Source organism: Curcuma longa, chromosome 20, assembly GCF_044706935.1.
Source record: "Curcuma longa cultivar G26 ecotype Majalengka, Jawa Barat chromosome 20, ITB_CL_G26_1.1, whole genome shotgun sequence".
Lineage (NCBI taxonomy): Eukaryota > Viridiplantae > Streptophyta > Magnoliopsida > Zingiberales > Zingiberaceae > Curcuma > Curcuma longa.
The window spans coordinates 6,130,949-6,148,290 of record NC_133880.1 but is presented as its reverse complement, the minus strand read 5'-3'; the positions used below and the strand labels follow the sequence as shown (position 1 = coordinate 6,148,290).

At 35.1% G+C, this 17,342-nt stretch overlaps 1 protein-coding gene across 2 annotated transcripts; it reads left to right on the top strand.

The window, feature by feature from the left end:
• The first annotated feature begins 2,251 nt into the window (after positions 1 to 2,251).
• LOC141813522 (helicase-like transcription factor CHR28) lies at positions 2,252 to 16,361 on the top strand. Of its 2 annotated transcripts, XM_074701488.1 has the most exons (12): positions 2,252 to 2,457; positions 5,848 to 5,929; positions 6,059 to 6,526; positions 6,632 to 7,605; positions 10,297 to 10,374; positions 10,490 to 10,567; positions 10,660 to 11,542; positions 12,206 to 12,336; positions 12,682 to 12,903; positions 13,944 to 14,534; positions 14,636 to 14,845; positions 15,889 to 16,361. In XM_074701488.1, the coding sequence occupies exons 1-12, from the start codon at positions 2,305 to 2,307 to the stop codon at positions 15,991 to 15,993; spliced, it is 3,975 nt and encodes a 1,324-aa protein (XP_074557589.1). In that variant the 5' UTR covers positions 2,252 to 2,304; the 3' UTR covers positions 15,994 to 16,361. The 2 variants fall into 2 exon arrangements, with proteins under 2 accessions (XP_074557589.1, XP_074557590.1); XM_074701489.1 differs by lacking the exon at positions 15,889 to 16,361 and having other exon boundaries at positions 13,944 to 14,538; positions 14,636 to 14,846.
• The last annotated feature ends 981 nt before the right edge of the window (positions 16,362 to 17,342 follow it).

Below are 17,342 nucleotides of genomic sequence, written 5' to 3'. Positions count from 1 at the left end.
ATTCAATTTGAATATAATTTTAATATCAAAAATAGGAAAAAAAAAACTGGCAGATTATTATTTTTTATCTAAAAAATTGAACACTTCAAATATAATTCCATGCCATTTTGGAGTTTTAGATTAACAGTTGTACTAAAGAAAGCCAATGTAAAAGTTTTGTTGCATAAATAGTTTCATGGCTCTATATTTTTTATTTTTTTTATTTGTATAAATAATTCTTTATTATTTTTATTTTTTAAATTTAATTTAATGCATTTTTATATTTTACTGGTATTTATAGTGCCTTTTTAATTTATTCAATTCACTAATTAATTGGATCTCCTTTTAATCAACTAAAATCTTATATATCACAATTTTAATAGTCAAGTATTCAGGTAAATTACCCCGAAGCATACCCTCCAATGGATAATCAACATCTAAGATTCGAATCTTAATAGCGATGCATATCAATGTTGGGCATCTGAATTGACCGTCGTATGTGCTTCCCGATTTACCCTGGTGGTCAAAACTTTCGTACATGAGATAATTTATCATTTTTTAATAATGATACATAACAAAAGTAAACTACATGAAATAATTGAACATATAAAATAGTAATCGATCCTTCTAAACCTCCCTCTAATATCACTTTAATATACCCATCTAATATCCAAATATCACTCATATTTGACCTCATCAAATTATAACATTATAAATTCTATATGCCTTTCCTCAAATTTTTACACAACTTAACATAATAAAATATTAAATACATTGTTCCGATTCGAGAACGAGGATGGATTAAAGTCTACATAACATATTTTTACTAAATTTCATCAAGTCTAATCAACTTCTTTTAAATCAATTTTAGACGAGATATGATAGATTTTTGAAGAGAGTAACATACATTATAGAGCTCACTTGGAGTTACCCTGATAAAATTCCTCTAATGCCTAAGTCATCAACAAGCCCAAAAATTAATACAAAGCGAAAAAGTGATAAAAAATACAATAAAGTACATTAGATAATAGAACATATGAGATAGTAATCAATCTTCTTCAAAGTTTTCCGCCCCTATTTTATATAAGGAAAGAAGTCTAAAGTCCATATCTCTTTAAAAGAAAGCCAAAGAATATATTTCATTAATGGGTGTTGTAATAATTAGTATGTTCTTTCACTTATTATATCCTTTCGTTCGCTGTGTCATTTCACATATTGATAGTTTGGGAAGTTGGAAACTCAGGAGGTTAGTGATTTGGAGGTCGGAAACTCAATGTGTCAAGTGTGTTCAACAAGCCAAGAAGTTGGATTGGTTGGTACTTGATATATGCATTGACCGAGTCCTGAATACTTGGTGTTGATCGAGTCCTCAAGCATGTTGCATAATTCGTACGTTGACTAAATTATGACTTTATTCTACTTGACTTCTCTATTCATTCAATCAAAAGTCTATCACATGGGCCTCCTTACTTACCTTTTCATTACACACAATAAAAATTCTAACTTAAATTCTAAAATATGATATTAAACTAACCACTCAGAATGGTCTTTCGTAACTTTGAATGGTCTTGAAAAATATACTATGGCATTAATTAAATCGCCACCGAAGATTTCCTAATTTACACGCTTAAGCCCCACTGAGAAGATTAGTCATGAATTTTCAAATTATCAAAGAAGATATTAATTAAAGAAAAGTCACTTCTCAGTGAGTAGTTAGTTAGTTAGTTATGATGCATCGTAAAATATTTTTTTAATGAAATAAAAATTTTAAAACATTGATGATTGAATGTAAGAATTGGATATATACATTATAAAAAAAAAGGCACACCACCTATACTTAAATGTGTTTTTCTAAATTAAAATATTTTTGGGGGCAAACTGTAAATTGAGTTTGGAATTGAAATTTAAGGGGGAAAAATGAAGAAGGGGGCAAAATGCAATTTCTGGGCGGCTTTCTGTCTGATTCTACTTTTAGAAAAAAGTCCACTCAAATAAAGAAAAAGGTTTGATTAATAGGCTCATGTTTGAACGTAATCAGCCTTCGCGGCGGCCACCGCATCGGCCTCGATTGCTCTGCTCCGCCTCCTCCTCGCGCCGCCGCCGCGCCGCCGCCGCCGCCGCCGCCGCCGCCGCCGCCGCCGCCGCCGCCGCCGCCGCCGCCGTTTCTTCTTCTTCTTCGTCATCTTTCCCACGTTGTGGTCGAATATTGTGGTGGTGTGGGGGGGGGGGGGGGGGGGGGGGGGGGGGGGGGGGGGGTTGAATCGGTGGCGAAAACTACGAACTATTGCGACGGGCGGCAGTTAGGGTTTTGGCTTCCTCCTTTCGATGGAGGACCATGCGCAGGGGAATTCTTGGGAGCTTCTTGAGGAAGGAAGCGACCACTTGTTTGACGAAAACCTCGCCATAAGCGTCGAGGATTTGTACGCCTTCCTCGACGAGAAGCCGGTGCAGCCTCCTCTCTCCGACGAACAGTCCCAGGCAAATTTTCCTTATTTTAGAGTTTCAATTATGGTCCTTTGTATTGCGTGATTTCGAAATTTTCGGCGCAGTTATAGACCGTGTTTAGTCTGTGTTGGGTTGAAGATGTTGTTGTCGTTAATTGAGGATCTTAGGGCACAAATGTATTGAAGCAATAAGGTTCTTTCCGGACAGGTTCTATTTTGAAATTTCAAACTTCATGTTAGTTTTTTAAAATTACATGCTTCGATCATGACTGTGTTGGCGACCGTGTTGTTGTTCTTTTAGGCTTCGGTCAGGAAGGTATGGAAGAATGTACTAGCTACTTGAAATAACCTTTGATTTTTTTTTCGTCTAGGAAAACAGAGTATTGATTGTTACTCTTCTCTGGTTTGTCTTTGAAGTTCGTAGATGACTGTTTTAGGAGAGGATATACTGAATTTTCCCCTTTTGCCTGAAATTGCTCTGGTTTGAACTTCTTATTAAATATGTTGCTACTATTCTAGGTTTGGTTTCATAACTTTATCTTGAACTGCAAACACTGATCAAGGCTTAGGGAATGAGATAGTTTTTTTTGGGTTTAAAATGGACATTTTTCTTTAGTTTTTATACTAAAAGAACCTAAGCCTGAGTAAAATATCACTAAAAGAAGAGATCTCTAGAAAAGTCACCATAAATCACTCAATTTGTTATTCTTCATGATTCTTTAAAATACCCTTGCATCCTAATTGCATGACGCCTTGGCTTTTATGCAAGGTTGGAGGACTTCCTACCTAAAATTGGAAAAGTTCAATTCTAGAATTTCCTTCTTTTGTTGCAACTGTGTCCCAGCGTATAAATAGAGATGCCAAGAAATAACTACAAAATTATTATTTTGGAGAAAATCATACCTCCACTAAATAAAAAAAAAAATCAAAATTACAATAAATGAGAAGATTCAAAAAAATTAAATTTAAATAAAGCTTGATAAACCAAAGTTATCCATGCATCTCTGAAATATCAAAATCACATAATAAAAATGCCAAATTAACATATTTAGAAATGAAACTTGATCGATTCAATATAGCTCAATGATCGAATAGCATTCAGTTTACAAATGAATTAAAGCTGGAATTTTAAATTACAGATAACAATTTTAGTTAACTCTTTTGATGTTATATTCAACCATTGATCTTAATTTTTGAATCATTGCTTCTTGTTATATTCCACCTTGATATCCACAAAAGAACAGAGACACTTCATGATTGCTGGAAAAGGAGAAAACAGAGGAGATGAGAGGTAGGGTTGTGGTTGATAGTTTGATATAGGAGATTATATACAAATTCTTAAATTTGATATTGTAGCAAATGGACAAATAGGAGATATAGAGAGAAGATCAATGAGGAAGAGAAAAGACCTCTGTAGTTGGTAAGAGCAAGAGGCGTGATTGTAGTGGTCAACGAATGGATTTTGAGTAGGCTTTGTAGTTATCAGTAGCTAAGAAATTGTTTGGTAGCAGGGACTTTAGTTTGAATAGTTGAGAGAGATAGTCATGACATGCAAAGGCTAGCTACTGGAAGTTACATTAGGTGGCTGACTTTGAAGTTGTTGAGCAATGAACTTGAGCACTTGACAAGGTTGGATGGCACTCTCAAACAGATGAAAAACAAACATTCTTGGCGAACTGACCACCAGTGCATCTTGATCAATAATATAGTGGCGCTGTCAAGAATCTTGAACATTGGGTATGGGCCAGAGGTCTAGCAACAAATGTTTGCATGAATTATAATACATCCTTGATGACTCAATTTGCTTGGGTTCATTTGAGGATTAAGTTGGATCATAATTCAGTTCAATACTTATCCATTGTAAAGTTCATCTTTGCCACATCATATTTTGTATATAGGATAACACAATCTTAGAATGTATCACAATATTAATTTCCTTTCTGTTGTGACATCTTAATGATTTTTCTTCATCTTTTACTCCTTTTGGTGTTTCGTCTTTATATTATGCTATGACGAGTAGCAAATGTTTTCCATTCGTCTCCACTTCTCTCTTATTTATTCTATTTGTTACCTCCACAAGTCTACAATAGTGTCTGTCCTCTTTGGCAGCTTCTCTTGCTGTATATGCACAAGAGTTGCTCTTTTGAATGAGCATTAGCTTTTACATCATTTATCTCATTTGAGTGAATTAAAATCAATAGGTAAGTCTCGATTGTGGGATCACAAGGGAACAGTTGTTAGTTTACAGATTAGTTTTATATCATTTTGAATGGTTTGGATTTAAAATAGTATTTTATGAAATTTTTTAGTTGCTGTTTTCTAAAATATACTGAATAAGTCCATGAAAACACAACTCATTAGAAGAGAAGCATGAAGGTCCAGAAGTCGACATGGAATAGAAAATTTGCTCCAGCATAACAAGAATAAAACATAGAAAAAAAAACAGAAAAAATTGAAAAGAAAAATCTCTTGAATAATTTGAAATTATTAACAATTCAACATATCCTTTGTTTATACACTTTGCTACAAATCTATTGATATCCTACTTAGTAATGGTGCTATGCAATCTACATGCAGTATGTTATTTGTGTTTAAGCTACATTTGATATGATTCATTTTGCAAAGAAATCTTAGATAACATTATTTATACCCACCAGCCATTAGCTAATTATAAATTTGATGCCGTTTTGACAAATGATTAACGGATGCCATGATTGTCCGAATATTGGATGAATATTCTGAAAGATCTCAAACTATAATTTGCTGAAGAATGTACTGAAGCAAACATAATTTATCCTGTCTACAGTTCTGTAATTTTGATGTTAGATTCAACCTAGACAGAACTAATTGAACTTGGATTGACTCAAGATCAACTGAACCAAACTGCAATAAGTGTGAAATTCTGTAGCCATCTTGAGACATCAGTTGTCTTTACCAATAGGTATATGTATTTATACAATACTAGACATTATTATTTTACAAATTTGATATCCTAAATGATCATCAGTTTCCATGAATTTTGAGTATTGGATAAATATCATGAGCAATCTCGACTTTAAGTAGCTTAAAGAATGTGTTGAAGCGATCAGAATTTGATTTTTATCATAACTCCCTTATGTTGATGCTACATTCAACCTCGATGGAACTAACTGGACTTGGATTGGCCAAGATCAACTGAGCCAAACTGCAATAAGTGTAAAGTTCTGTAGCCATCTTAAAATCTCAGTTATAGACCATAGTTACCATAGGTGTATTTATTTATATAAAATTAGACCTTGTCGGTAACACATGATCCAAATAGTGTTGAGCTTTTCTTGAGTTTAAAATAGTTGAAAACTCTAATTGCACGATATCTATCCTATGTGATGCTTATTATTCTTTTTAATATTGGTGAATGCTAATTCACTGGAGATGTGATATGCAGATTACATACGAAGGTTTACACCAAGGCAAATTACATGGATTTCCTGTAGATGCTGAATTTTCTGCTAAACCTTATATTTTTGGTATGGCTTATTAGTGTATTGGTACAATTTGGATCTTTATATAACTGTACCTGTTTAGTTATATGATATACTCTATGCATGAATATTATTTACTTTTCTTTCTTCATACTATTGTGTTATTGTGGATAGGTTCAACAGAATATAAGGAATGCAGTGGGAGAGTTGGTCCTCAATGGAGTACGTCAGACAGAATTGGTGCCTTAGACTGCCAAAAAGAGGTTAATGTAGGATTTTCCTTGGGTTCAAATGAAAATTATAACTGTAATTTTCCTAGGAGTGATGATATAAGACATGCCTCAGAGCATGCTGAATCTAAACACACACTTGATTACCCTTCAAGTTGGTTTTCACCTTCAAATCAAGAATATGATATTAGTTCAAGAAAGAATTTAGTTGGGAGCTCCCGCAATAGTCTGATGGTTAGAGACCTGCACAACCAGCAGCTGCAACATGCACCGAGCTATAATTTTGATAATGTTGACAAAACCAACCTTATTATGTCACATTATGTAGAATCCAGTCATGATTTGTTCTTGGACAGTGGCCAAAAGGTCTTCGAGCAGACTAGAAGCCATGATTATGAACATTGTGCAGACGGTATGTTGTTATTCATCTATTGCAAAGTTAACTGACATTTTAAGTGTAACTGTGTTGATACTAGAAACAATTATCTCTAATAGTATTTCTATTGCATGCTTGCAGATTCACACACTATGATAACTGATTTGTCCGGTCTAACTGATGCTGAGAGAAATAATGAAAGAAGATCCATTCAGAGAGTTTCTCTATTTCATGATCCTTATTCATATACTGATCCTAGTTTAACTTGCCAAAATTTGTATGATTCCAAGTCCATGTTGAATGCTACTGAGGCATCAGGTATCATGTATAATGATTGTGGAAGTGGCTACGCTTGCAGAGATTCACATACTGATGGTACAAGGAACACATTGCATGGTCAATTCTCTCATCCAGTTTTTTCACATCAGAAGGAAGATATAGTTAAGCATGAAAATGAGGATCAACTAGATCCATCTCGGAGTTTATCCAGAGGCAGTGAAGTGGAGTTGGACACGACAGTGGAATTCGTTGGATCCTTACTGCAAGACTTCCCAATGTCAGATACTGTTCGACCACTGCTAGATGCCTGTGCTGGGCAGAACAATTCTGATGACCTTAGTCTTGAGAGTGAATCTAGTATAGATTCTTCTTCTTATGTCAGCCACAAGAGAGACCCTTCAAGTAGAAATTCTACCTCTAGTGATACTGAATTATTTGTGATGAATGAGTCGGAAAATTTGTTTTCTGATTCTTTGACTAACTGGCCGAATAAGAAGCAAAATATATCATCGATGATAGGAAGAGATGATCAGGCACAAATATCTCATTACCACCAGAGTAGCCTTAAGTACCATGACAATGGTGGTGCCATGAGCTACATGAGTAGTCTTAAGCATCATGATAATGATGGTCTCAGATATGTAAGTGTGGATGATGATGCTGACACATGCATCCTTGATGATGTTAGAAACTCTACCCACCCACCCCCACCACACCCATTTTATACAAGTAATCCTACAGTACTAGAGCAATCTGGATTTACAGAGACATATTTGCCTAGGTTTGGGGGGATGAGGCAAAAGGATGAAAGATCAAATATCCAGTTAGCTCTGCAGGTTAGTGATGTCTTAATTGATAATTAATTTGATATCTGTATATATACATATATAACAATTCCCTTAACTGATAACTTCCAACGTGAGACAAGGGCCTTAGTGGAGTCAAGTTAAACATATGGTGCTATAGCTACTTAAAAATTACCTTTGAATTTGTTGTTTTCTTCTTATCAATTTTTACTCCTTTATTTATCCATGCTTCTATTACACTTACGATTTAGATAGCAACTGTCAGATTAAGATAATGGGTAGTTGGCCATAACTTCATACATGGCTTTCAATCTCTTATAGGCGCGTCTCTCATTATCCTAGTCTATCCATATCATTGTTAAAAATTCATTTAATGTTGGTTGGCACAGAGAAAAGATGTAGTTCTGAAGTTTAATTGGCCTGCATTTCACAGAATGCTCTAAGACACTATATGTGTAATCAACTTTTTTTTGCTTGTTTTCTCATGTGTGTTGGCTATTCTGTGCCTTGTTCCTCAGTCTAGTTGAGACACGAGCTGCCTTCTTGTGTTCTGAGCTCCAACAGTTGCATCTCTTCTTGTCATTTTCCAACTCGCTCTGCCTCATTGCCTTTCTCCTTTTCAGCCTCTTTCCTATCCTCCTCCCTCCATCCACTGCTGCTCTTTCCATCCTTCCCGTTTCATCTTCTTCCTCTTCCTCCTGGGTTTCACAAGACAAACACTAGGCAAAGGGGCTTCCAGAAGGTGATACTATAAGTTGACGACTTTTGCTAGGCGATGCAATAACTTCCACAAGGCAATGCGACGACATAGAGAATTTCCATATGACAACTAAACAATCTTCCATGTGACATGATGCTTCCACGAGGCTTCCAATCTATCCGCTAGGGTTTCCATCAGTATGTAACAACTCATTATCCTTTACCTATTTCTCTTCCTATACTGCCTAAGGTTGGCGTATGATATAGTTACCGACACTCACCACAACCGATGTGACTCATTCCAGTTGGGGCTGAAATTCTGGTTCGGTACAAGATTTCAAACTTTGATTCATGCTGGACATTGCTACCTGACTCATAATGATACTCAAAACCTTGATTCATATCTTAATCATTCATAGTTTTGTGAGGATACTGATAAAGCAATTATTTGTCTGGGAAAAGATTGAAATTGGCGGTTCGTGAATTTAATGAAGCTACACCAATACTTGAGTTGTGCCATAATTTCCCTTTGGCAAAGATTCATGATTTACTTTTTTGCGGTCATGGAAAATTTATTTTGTAAATAAGAAAGGCAAAGTTCTTGCAAAAAATTCATAATTTGATCAAATCACCTTTTTGATTATAAAATGTTGGCTCTTGAGGATCAAAAAATGTTGGTAACTAAAAAGAAAAAGAAAGATATTTTTGAACCCATTTTAAACATAGTACTGTAACAAATATATACAGTCGAGAAAGTGAAATACTAGCCAAGAATTCAATGTTAATTTGACTAGAAAACTCTAATTTTTAGTATATACTCTGTACCATAGTTTTGTGCAGTATAGTCAGGCATGGTGGATTCAGGAACTGTTTTTTATTCTCTTATTTTAATTGTTTACAGCACACTACTAAATTTCAAGTATAATATGGCGAGCACATTTGAATATTAGTGGAACCCAGGTTTTTTGTTGTGGATCAATTATATATTCATATATATTATATGATGTTGAAGGGGAGCCTTGGCGCAACGGTAAGGTTGCTGCCATGTGACCTAGAGGTCACGGGTTCAAATCCTGGAAACAGCCTCTTGCCAAAGGCAAGGTAAGGCTGTGTACAATGGATCCTTTCCCCGGACCCCGCATGGCGGGAGCTTCGTGCACCGGGCTGCCCCTTTTTTTTATATATATATTATATGATGTTGCCAATGTACCTCAAATTAATTTTTTTGCCAACTTAGATTCTTGTGTTTTGTTGATGCAGAAGACATAATTCTCTTTAGACTGGCCTATCCCTCTCTGATTTTCTCTGCTAAGATCAGTCCATTAACAAATTAGCTATCATAACTTATGACAATTGAATCACATTCCATATATGTTATATTTATTTTAAGGTAACTACTACTTATATGAACCCTTGCTGTCGTAGTTTTATTCCAGCTATTTTCATGTGCCTTTTTGACAGTCTGTAACTGAGGCTGTTCTGCACCTGAGTCATAAAATTGTGCCGGTAAAGTTATGATGCTGAGTCGTAACAATATGGAGTAAGATTTGTTTTCATAGCACATGTTTTGACTTCACCAATAAGCATGCAGTATTTTGGTATTCCCTGCTATTCTCATGTTTTTTCTTGACACGTCTCCACTTGTTCCTTCTAGATGCTGGAACTGTAGTATCTTTTTATTTTCAATTCTTCATTTTTTTTCATCTTTGCAAGATTTTGGTCTCTACTAGCATCTTCAGTTCTAGAGAGAGCTAAAAAAATTATTTTCTGTATAGACAAACCATTGTGCCATCCAGGCCTCAATGCTACCTTTTTTTTTTAAGTTGCTTTTCCAATATGGTAAAACAAGATGTGCATGGATCGATCTATGCACTAGTTGGGGGGAATATGTAGTTTAGCTCCACGTGGTATATTGTATATAGCCCTATATATTTTTGATGTAGTTGTGCTCATTGAATAACATACAACTGTTCTATTATCTCTAACTTTGTATATGCCATAATTGATGTTAGTTATGTGCAGGTGCAAGATCTTTCTCAGCCAAAGTCTGAGGCTTGTCCACCTGAGGGAGTGTTGGCAGTTTCTTTGCTGAGACATCAGGTTCAACTTAATCAGTCCCTTTTTTTAAGCCCATTTATCTAATACATCTCATTTGGTATTTTCGATAAATATTTTTATTATTGCTGAATTAAAAGGAAAATATCTTGTTTTACAGCGTATAGCTTTACATTGGATGGTACAAAAGGAAACTTCAAACCCACATTGTTGTGGTGGCATACTTGCTGATGATCAGGTTTGTGCAGTCCATTACCTACTAATATATATTTTTATAGCTGCTAATATCTTTGACAATGGCCAATAATCTCAAGCATGTCTTTGTTCCAGGGACTTGGTAAAACAGTATCTACAATTGCGCTAATCCTGATGGAGAGATCTCCTTCTCCTCAACCATTTCCTTCTGCAGGAAATCATGATAAAACTGAACCTCTAAACCTGGATGATGATGAGGAAGATGACATTTCTAAGATTAATGAAGCAAAGCAGCTCCGGGTTTGCAGTTCCTCAATGGCCAGTGTATCGAAGAGAAGGGGGGAACAGGAGATTATGCCTGTAAAGAGTAGCCCTGCAGCAGGAACATTAGTTGTTTCCCCTACAAGTGTTCTCCGGCAATGGGCTGAGGAACTGAAAACTAAAGTTGCATGCAGTGCCAATTTGTCAATTTTGGTTTATCATGGGAGTAATAGAACGAAAGACGCCTATGAACTTGCAAAATATGATGTTGTTCTTACTACATATGCTATTGTAAGCATGGAAGTTCCTAAGCAGCCACTTGCTGATAAAGATGATGAGAGAGGAAATTATGATGGCCACATGGAAAGTATGGTTTATAAGAAAGGAAAGGAGACTTTGAGTGCCTCGAGAAAGAATGTGAAAGATGGGAATGTCAAATCAGCTGCTCGACCTCTTGCAAGAGTGAGTTGGTTTAGGGTAATTCTGGATGAGGCTCAAAGCATCAAGAATCATAGGACTCAGGTTGCAAGGGCATGTTGGGGTCTGCGAGCTAAGAGAAGGTGGTGCTTGTCTGGTACTCCCATACAGAATGCAGTTGATGACCTTTATAGCTATTTCAGATTTCTCCGTTATGATCCATTAGATGCTTACAAATCTTTTTGTTCCATGATAAAGAACCCAATTAGCCGTAATCCATCAAAAGGTTATGAAAGACTTCAATTGATTTTGAAGACTATAATGTTACGTCGCACTAAAGGTGAAGTTCTTGTCTTACTATTTCAACTGTTTAAAATTCACATTGCAAGATATGGCCTCTTCTCTGTCACATATGTTATGGATTTATTAAGGTTTCAGAATTTCTAACTGTATATTATTTAACAAATTCATCAGTTTGTTCCCTCTCTTTCTGTTTCTGCTTTTTGTGTTTTATTATGGTTTCCCTTTTACTTGACATTTCATTTTTTCCCTGAGCAAGTGTAAGTGGTGATCGCTCTTTCTGTTGGATATTTTTACTCCCCTAAGGTGGTGAGCATGTGTTCTTTCTGTAAGTCTTTATGGTGGCTTTTTTGCCAACTAATTAAACTGCATCATTTTAGAACTGAACGTTCACAATTATGGCCTTAGCCTCTTATTATTCTTCACCACTCATCTGTCAGAAATATACCTGAGAATATGGATCATGTGTTTTAACAAATTCTTTTTTTATACTAGATGTTTCTATAGACATGCTCACCACATTTTTGTATATAATGTTTTTCCTTTTTCTCAACAAGTTTTTCCTTTGCATTATGGACCATTTTCTGGTTAGCTAGCCTTTTCAGGTTATTTAATTTAATTTCTTCTTTGTGAACAATCGTTTTTATACCAAAGATGTTCAATTTCTACTTGGATACTACAATCATTTTGAATTTATTTTCAGGAACTATGCTTGATGGTCAGCCTATTATTACTTTGCCACCTAAGACTATTACTTTGAAGAAGGTGGATTTCTCCAAGGAAGAACGAGCTTTCTACACACATTTAGAAGCTGAGTCAAGAGAACAGTTTAAGGTTGGTACACTTGCATTTCTAAGTGTTTTTAGATATTACTTTAATTTTGCATCATTGAACAAATTAAAGTTATTTTTATGGGTCTTGATTCCTAGATATTAACTTTTGTTCTGGTTGAATTCTCGGTGTAGAATAAGTAAAATTGAGAAACCGTAAAGTCCATGATATGTTTTATCATATTCGACAGTTCATTTTAGATGATATATGTATGGGATCAATCCGCTTATGAAACCACATTCTGTGTATATATATGTTTTTAAAACCATGTTTTCTTTTAGATTTTACATTTTGTACAATTGCATATTGAGTATCAAAAGAATTTTTTTTTTTTTTTGGTTTTATTAGGTATATGCAAATGAAGGAACTGTCAAACAAAATTATGTGAATATTTTGCTGATGCTCTTAAGGCTTAGGCAAGCTTGTGATCATTGTTTTCTGGTAAATGGGTATGGTTCCAATTCTGTGGAGAGGTCTTCCATAGAAATAGCGAGGAAGCTCCCCAAAGAAAAACAGAAGGGTCTCTTGAGCTGTTTGGAAGCATGCTTGGCTATCTGTACGCTATGCAATGTAAGTGGCTTATTGCATGTGATTAGTCAACTGCCATGATAACTGTTTTGGTTATTAATCTTTGTTAAACTGTATTCCTTGGCTTTTTTTTTTCTTACTACTAACCAGCCAAATTTTCTTATTTTAGTAAGTGAAAAATGAGACTTGGTTAGCAACGATAAAACAAGATAAAATTCATTTACATATAGATGAGGATATAATAGGAAATCAAGCCTAATGACATAAGAGGATCCATATAGCGGACCCCATTATGTGGGATAAAGGCTTGGTTGTTGTTATTTATTAGTAAAAAATGTACTCTTCTATAGACAGATGAAAAAGACCTTCAAGTCTATTGCCCCTCCATAATTTTAAAATATTTGAGGATTTATGTAAAATATTTCACTATAAAAGCATAAGAAAGTGTTAGAAGAAGTTTTCATGGTATTCTGTAGTACTAAGAAAGGAATTTTATTAATATTACATCACCAAGTAGCACTCCTGAATGAAATATTTAGTAGTTATGTTGGGCAACCTATCCTTCTCACTTCCGCAGGATTGTAGACGAAGTGGCACTTAAATGTCCTAAAATATGTTAATATAAGTCTCAAAAAATTGGGGGAGTTATATTGCCTCATTGAGCCACTAATTGTTGTATGAGTTGTTTTCTTTAAGGACTCCAAATTTTTGTAATCATGTTTTCAGTTGAGATTTTTGTAGGCTTCCTGCTGCTCCAATATGATCATAGTCAAACCACCTTGTCTTTTGTCATTCATTTCTTTTCGTTGCAGTACATTACATCTAAGTGATTCATACACAATTACACAACTCCCACAATGTGTTATCTGAAAGTTCCTGATACCCATCTCCATTTCTTGCATTTCTGAGTTATCCTTACTACTATAACATTTTAACCATGGTGAGACTGATGTGACATTGTATTCCCAATATGTTTCATATTTTGATTTTTTATTCTACTTTTTGTTGTTTAAGGATACAAAATTTTGTTGTAAATGGAAATTTTTCTGAGGCCTTTTGATTAAGATTAATGACATCTATAGGATCCGCCTGAAGATGCAGTTGTTACAATATGTGGACATGTTTTCTGCAATCAGTGTCTCCGTGAGCATTTTAATGGTGATGATAATATGTGCCCGTCAGCTGATTGCAAAGTTAGGTTAACTGCTGCTTCAGTTTTTACTAGAAGTACAATTGCAAGCTCCATATGTGACATGCCTGTTGAGGTCTGCCACTCCACTGGCTGTAGTTCTGACATCTCAGATGCAACCAAATCCGATGGATGCTCTTATTCTTCTAAAATAAAAGCAGCTCTCGATATTTTGCAATCACTGCCCAGGTGCCAATGCTATCTTCCTGATTGTAACTCTTCCAAACCTAAGGAAGAAGGCTGTCTGCAAAATGGGGTTAATACAGTTTCACAGCGATGCTTTGTGACTACAAATGAAGGAAAAAATCCGAAACCAAATTGTCAGCATTCAGAAAAGGCCCTTGTTTTCTCACAGTGGACGAGGATGCTGGATTTACTGGAAGTTCCTTTGCGAGAATCTTGTATACAGTATAGGAGACTTGATGGTACAATGTCTGTTGCAAATAGGGATAAAGCAATCAAGGATTTCAACAATCTTCCAGAGGTCTGTAAGTGAATCTTCATGCTGCAATATCCTGTTTATTTAGCCAAGCCTCTTCTTTTTTGTTTAGTGTGTTTCATCTAAAGACAATATCATTCTTACAGGTTACTGTGATGATCATGTCTCTGAAGGCAGCAAGTCTTGGTCTAAATCTGGTGGTAGCTTGTCATGTTCTTCTTCTGGATTTGTGGTGGAACCCTACCACTGAGGACCAGGCTATTGATAGAGCACACAGAATCGGCCAGAGGCGTCCTGTAACTGTATCACGGTTAACTGTAAAAGACACAGTGGAAGATCGCATTTTGGCTTTACAGGTACCATACCTGCTGTTTATTTTAATGCCTTTTGGTACACATTTTCTTTTTCCAAAGTGTTCGTGTTTGCCTGCATCTTTCCAAGGATTTTGTATTTTTACTGTCTGCAACCTGAAATCATATATGATAGAGTAAGTGCTGAATTAATAATTTTCATGCTTTGATAATTGATGTGAAAAAGTTGATCCCATCAGCTTCTAGAGGTTAGTTTGTCATTAGAAACCTTTGCTCTGTGGGTTAGTAGTGATCACTTGTAAGAGCAATACTGTGCTTGGCCCATCTCCTGAGAGTTTTAATGTCATACAGGAGGTCTTTAGTTAATAGCAGATTAATCTTTTAGTTTCAGGCCATATGACATGCATAGATAAGGAAAATATTGATTTGCATAAGAAATCCATATCTTTCAAAGTTGTTGATGAGGTCTTTGGATAATAGTAAATTATTATTATTATTTAGTTTCAGGCAATATGACTTGAATAGATTAAGGAAATATCAAATTGCATAAAAGTCCATCTTTTGAACTAATCAAATAATCTAAAAGATCCTATATGTTTTCAATTATTAGATGGTGATTTAAGGGTATTTTTTTGTTTGCCCTTGGCTCTTGAAATAAGACCACCCAAATTTCATGACCCTTTCTGTTTCATATCCTTTCTACCCACTTATGCTTCATTTACTTGGATGGTCATTTAAGAGGAGGGAGAGAAAAACTCACAAAATTACACATGCAGCCCATTTATTACATCTTTTGAGCATTTTCAAATGGGTCAAACTCTTAATTAGTGTGAGAAGTGTTAGGAAACTGGATAGGCTTTAATGCATGTAGGGGACACATTCAAGTAGTTTCGACTGTCAAACCATGGGATTGGGAAACAAGGTATATTTTACAATGATTCTCTTAGTCACAACGACCAATTCCATTGTCAAACATTTGATTATCAAATAATTATGATCGTGATCATAAATCTTAGTGGTGGATAGGTGATCATCATGGAACAATGCCTATACAACTCACTGCGCTGATCTCTTTTGCTTGTCCACAGGAAAAGAAGAGGGAGATGGTTGCTTCCGCATTTGGCGCAGATGAATCAGGTTCTCGCCAAACTCGCCTGACAGTGGAAGACTTGAACTATCTCTTCATGGTGTAGTTCGCAGCTCCTGGTGGCACAGTTTTGGACACAGGCTCTAACCTCAATACCTTCCAAGAGTCAATCCTTCTCCACCTTTTCTTGGTACCAAGAACTAACCAGCTTCTTGTGAATAGCGAATTTAGAGATTGCACAGTTTCTTGTTACTTGGTCTCCAAGCATAGCTTTTCTTACAATTATAGGCGAGTTGCTATTTTTATAGGAGAAAAATGATAGAGAAGATGTGAAATTCTATTGATTTCACCATTGGCATCATTTGTAAATCTTCAGTGGCTTTAGATTTGTGAAATCATTTGATGTTAAAAATGCGTTCCTATCTCTCTCTGTATCTACAACATCATTTATTAGACATTTTTGAATAGAAGGATTATAATTCAAATCCCTCAAGGGATTTGGGTATTTGTCCACTAGAATTAAAAGGTATCTGTTAGCACACTCTCTTTGAAGAAAAGGTAATTGTCTCAATTTTATAGATCTAATTTGGAATTAAATCACTCTTCTTTCTTTTCTGTTGGAGACAGACACAGTGAATGAAGTAATGGATATATATATATATATTTCCTTTCCTTGTATTGGAGAATAAACACTTTAGAAGTCTGCAGAAGGAAATAAAAACATGCAAGACTCCCCTGTCTACTTCACTATTTTTCTTTAGTTTACTTATCAGATAAATTTAAAATAATATAGTTTATGTGTATTTGGAAATTGATTTTTAAAATATTCATTCCTATTGATATTTAAATTTTAATCTTCTTATTTATTCCTGGAGTGTTTTGCTAGTGCTCGAGTTCTTTACTTTGTTTCCTAAAAACAGAAAGAAAACTATTTTCTTGCTCCGAATATTTGTGTCAGGAATAACAAAATAAAAAACGTCTAATTTTTCTTGATCTTACTCTTCAGTCTACATTCGTTGGATCAGAAATAAGCTAAATAATATTTTTCTTTATCGTAATCAATTATAATTTTTTAATTTATTTTTTTTATAAATAATTATGAAATTGATTATGTAAGATCGTTAGGATGATAGATTTCATCTTAAGCACAAGAAAAGGAATAGCTAAATAAGACAAACAAAATCTAGTTTTATAAATACCAAAAATAGATGAAACAAAAGAGGCAACACTGGAAAATGCTGAAAAATACTTGCTAATTCTGCACATTTTACCTATTTAAAAATTCGTTTACCGTTACGTTACGTAAACAGTGATTTGAGGCGGCCGTTCGCTCGCTTTTCATTTTAATCATTCTTATTTTCTTCTTTCCTTTTAATGGCAACACTTCGTTTTCAATAATAGAAGATTATCCCGTGACAGCAGCTACTCGCCTAAATGCCTAAATCGCCCTCCCTC